This window comes from Chenopodium album, chromosome 25 (assembly GCF_948465745.1).
Source record: "Chenopodium album chromosome 25, dcCheAlbu1.1, whole genome shotgun sequence".
NCBI lineage: Eukaryota > Viridiplantae > Streptophyta > Magnoliopsida > Caryophyllales > Amaranthaceae > Chenopodium > Chenopodium album.
Window position 1 is genome coordinate 9,041,577 of NC_137858.1, and position 4,470 is coordinate 9,046,046.

The 4,470-nt window shown below is 39.4% G+C and overlaps 1 protein-coding gene across 1 annotated transcript; it reads left to right on the top strand.

The window, feature by feature from the left end:
• The first annotated feature begins 3,478 nt into the window (after positions 1 to 3,478).
• On the top strand, positions 3,479 to 4,243 carry LOC145613610 (DNA repair protein XRCC3 homolog). The gene has a single exon (XM_081668707.1). It carries the CDS (start codon positions 3,479 to 3,481, stop codon positions 4,241 to 4,243), a length of 765 nt encoding a protein of 254 aa, XP_081524833.1.
• The last annotated feature ends 227 nt before the right edge of the window (positions 4,244 to 4,470 follow it).

Consider the following 4,470-nt stretch of genomic DNA (forward strand, 5'->3'; position numbering starts at 1 on the left):
AGTCTTTTGGGCGAATATGTCAAAAATTTGATGAAAGAAGGAAACGGTGGGTTAATGAGATGGGTTTTTTTGGTCTCCTACACATGTCCCCTGAGATGCATTTACCCAGACAACTGGCATATTGGTTAATGACCCGGATTGATCCGTTAAGTGGAAAAATGGTCACTCCAAGCGGTGTAGAGTTTAAGTTTTCAAAGAACCAAGTTAGGTGGGTTTTAGGTATCCCAAATGGTCCTAGAGCTGTCCCTTCTACGAAATCGATGACCGAAGAGGGTAGAGTGAAAGTTCAAAAAATACTTCTCCGTTATGGGAAATCATGGGAGTCCAAGTCGAGCAAACCCCGTGGTGGTACGGTGTACACGTCTGTAGGTATACCTGTTACGCCTGAAATGTTGGATCGGTTGGAAGGTTACTTTGATGACTCACAGGAAGAGGAGTTTAAAACTTTGTTCTTGATTGTGGCCTTGGAGATGGTGTTATGTCCCACCCAATCTCCGCGTCTTGCTGCTGATCTTTTACCTGCACTAAGCTGTGCTATGCAGGCTGTTGAATATGACTGGTGTGGTTTGGTCCTGTCCAAATTCATGGATAGTGTTAGTAGTTTTGCCAGAAGATTTTATGCAAATGGGTATGCTGGAGGATGTGGTGGTTGTGCAATTTTTGCTGTTGTAGGTGTTTAAGCTTTCTATTCTTTCTGTATTTAAGATTATTGTTTCGTAAAATTTGTTTGGATTGCATACCATAAGTTTGAAGTTTGCCTTATTTGACATGGCAGATATTTTATCTGGACCGGTTGGATAGAGATCCTGTTGACTGGGATGCATTTCCCAGGATTAAGGTCTGGAATATGCGGCAAATTGGCATAGCATCGAAGTCCGACAAGTTATCTTCAGGGGACTATGGGAAACTAGGGGTAATTGATCTGAAACCCCCACTGCCAAGTTGTTGTGTTTATGAAATATATTTGGTGTTTATTTATGTTTATTGTGTGTAGTCGTTGGATGTTGCTTATGGTGAAAGACACCCCAGGGAGGCAAGGGATACAGAAGTCCCTGCTGATCATGAGATTGTCATCGTGAGTATCTATGTCCCTTTTTATGTGTTAATGCTTGTGAATTAGTACCGACTCAAATTCAACCAATTTTAACTATTTTGGTATTTTGTGGTGGTGTTGATCCAGGTCGCGGATCTGCCAGCAGCTGGTGTTGGATTCAACTCCAAGAAAAGGAGGGGTCGTACCTCAAGTAGATCTGAGTGTAAGCGGTCGAAGTCAGAAATGTGAGAGTCTCATTTGGATGTGAGTAATAAATCTTTCACACTCTGCAATGTTTGCAATGTCTCATTTGGATCCAATTTGTCTGCAATGTTTGCAATAAAGGACTTGTTTTACAAAGTTATTGTATGATTTTCAGTTGTAGTTGTAACATTATGGTACATTTCAATTGTAGTTATTAGTTTATTAGTTTTTCCTGTATTGAGTACATTTGAGTACATTAGTTGTATTGAGTACATTTGAGTACATGATATTATATTCGAGTTATATTAACACCACAAGTATAGGTAGGACTTCAAAGTGTAGACATTATAAAATATAAATTTAGACTGGGCCCTATAGGCCATATTACAAACAAACTATTACAAAATATAAAGTCTATAAATTTAGACATTTCTGGGCATATTACAAACAAACTAAGTACAAAATATAAAGTTAGGAGAGACTAGACATATTTGGACCATATTACAAACTAGCACAAAATCTAAATGGCCCACACACAACTCCAAGCCCCGGCCCATATTACAAACTAGCACAAAATGTAAATGGCCCAACACACAACTCCAAAAAGTTGTAATAATTTAGTGGTAGCAGCTATTTATGTTGTATAGCCCACTTTGAGCCCAGCTCAGTTAGCTCATCAAGTTGAAAACCAACATTTTTGCTGAAGATCATAACAACATAACCACCTATCACTCCACATCTAGATCTGCCCTTGACAATCCGAGCATGTACTGGCTGACAAATAACTCTGGCCATGTTAATTGAAACCCTGGTCTCTGTAAGTATCAAAAGGTCGGGAATGTGGACTGATATTACATGGCTTAAGTTGTCCATAAATGATTTCCTTGCCATGTCACGGCAATTCCATGTGACTATACGGCAAACTGCAGTTTCTGTTGGAGCTACAGTCACTTCAAATATTGTAGCAATTTTCCGGCCATCTAACGGGTTCTTACTTGTCCAATTCGAAACAAGCGATAACTTTTTCCAGAGGTGAACACCACCCACACTTATTAGCTTGATGTCGTTGGAGTCACTGTTCGTATGCATAAGATGGTCGCCTTCCATAAGGGCACAACTTTCCCTTAACCGTGGCAACACTGAGCATGGGTCTAAGATGTTTTTAATTGACTTCGGAATGACATGCTCGTATCCGTCTCCTTTAGTACCACCTTCATCCAGCAGGATCCTCTGAATTGCGATCTTGAGAGGCTTTGGAAGCATAGCTAGGTCTGAGAGATCGGGAACATGTGCAGGGGAAACTTTGCCCCCCTTGCGTATTACAATGAGGTCACCCGTGACGTGACCACCTCTGGCTATTTTAAGTGCCACATCCCGAGCTCTTACAAGCTGTGTTTGAACTGTGTCACCATCCCCGATTAGTAGTGACTTGATCTCCCCCAAGAAACCGCTTCCATTGTAGCTGTTTCCCCCAATTGGCTGGGGAAACCTATGTTGAATGTCGAGTGTTTGAGTTGGTTTAATGATCAATGGTACTGGCTGGTTTGTGTTACAAACAAACAATTTGCTATTTGCGTTTTTCGTTATTGATGTTTTTGAATCTACACTCTTAATACTCCTTACCGGGATGGCTAATTCGTCTAAATCCATGATTGATGGTGGGATGGTGGGCTGTATTTTGAATATTGGCTGTGTTGGTTTGGGTTTTGTGGAAAGTATTACATATGGAAGAAAAGTTAGGTAGTGGTTTTTTTTTATTGTAGTTCTTCCCGCCATTTAACTCAACATGTGCCTTATTTTCCCGCCAAAATAGTCCACGTGTCAGGCCAAAATAGGAGGTAAGGTAAGGTAGTGCTGCTAACCTATGCGTGCGTGAGTAGACTAAGGGAAGAAGGTCTCAGATCACTGTAGTTCGAGCCCAGCTCCTGTCCTTGTCCATAAAGGTGGGCCAAAAACTTTATGCCCTTTTTTAAAAATGTCCTTTGCGTTTCCCTTTCATTTTAATGTCCTTGTCTATAAAGGTGGGCCAAAAACTTTATGCCCTTTCATTTTAATTGATTTTGAGAGCTTAATTGTTTTTGAGAGCTACCCAAAAACTCATTTGACCCCAAAAACTCATTTGACCCCAAACTTTATCCCAAACCCCTAGAAGTTCTTGGATTTTTTGCCATTATAATCCTATCTTATCCATTACACATATCAAATACGTTTATGTGTTGTGTTGTAATGCATCACAAAATTATGACCATTTGCAATCCAATCGACTTAATTTTGGAGGGCGGCATACAAATAGGAGAAATAACTGAAATTTATGGAGAGAGTGGGGTAGGTAAGACCCAAATATGCTTGCAGCTTTTGTTAACATGCTTATTGGAGCCGCAGGATGGAGGGTTGTACGGGTCATCAATATACATACAAGCATGTCCGGTGTTTCCTGCCGAGAGACTAAACCAAGTAAGTACATATTTATTACATAATAAAGTTGTCGATGAGAATCCGCTAAGTTTAGTCAATGTAAAGAAAATAGATTCTGCAGACCAATTACTTTTAGTGTTAAGCCAAGTTGAGTTGATGGTCTTGCATTCTCTTGAAGGATGTAGGCATACAAGGGTTGTTGTACTCGACTCAATAGCCTATTTATTTAGGCATGAACACAACAACACGGCTAAAGGGTTTAGCGATCGTAATCGTATGCTTATGTCTGTAGTCAATAAAATGAAAGACATTGCAAAGAAGTACAACATTGCAGTTGTAGTGGTCAACGAAGTCGCGGATGTCTTCCCTCCAAATGTGTCAGGTACCTTTACATCAGGTCGTGAGGTTATGGCATCTTTAGGACCCAAGTGGCAAAGTATGATTCCTAATAGGATGTTTATCTCTAATCAATACAATTTATCTAATGATTCATGGTATCGTGAGTGGAGGGTTGTGAAAAGCTCAAACTCAAACCTAGAAGGCCGTCGCTGTGCATTCCGCATCACCAAGAATGGTGTTACTGGTTGGTAGTATCAACATGTGTAACCGTAATTAATTAGCTATTTTATTGTTTTTTATTGTAGAAATAAACATATTATTAGCATGAGTTTGATTTATTAGCATTAAAATAATTTCATTGGTAATTTCATGAGTTTGATTTATTTTCGAAAAAAATGATGGGTTAAAGTTTTAATCAACTATATGATCAAATGTTTAAAGTTTAGACATTACAGATCGAATATATGCATCAAATAAAT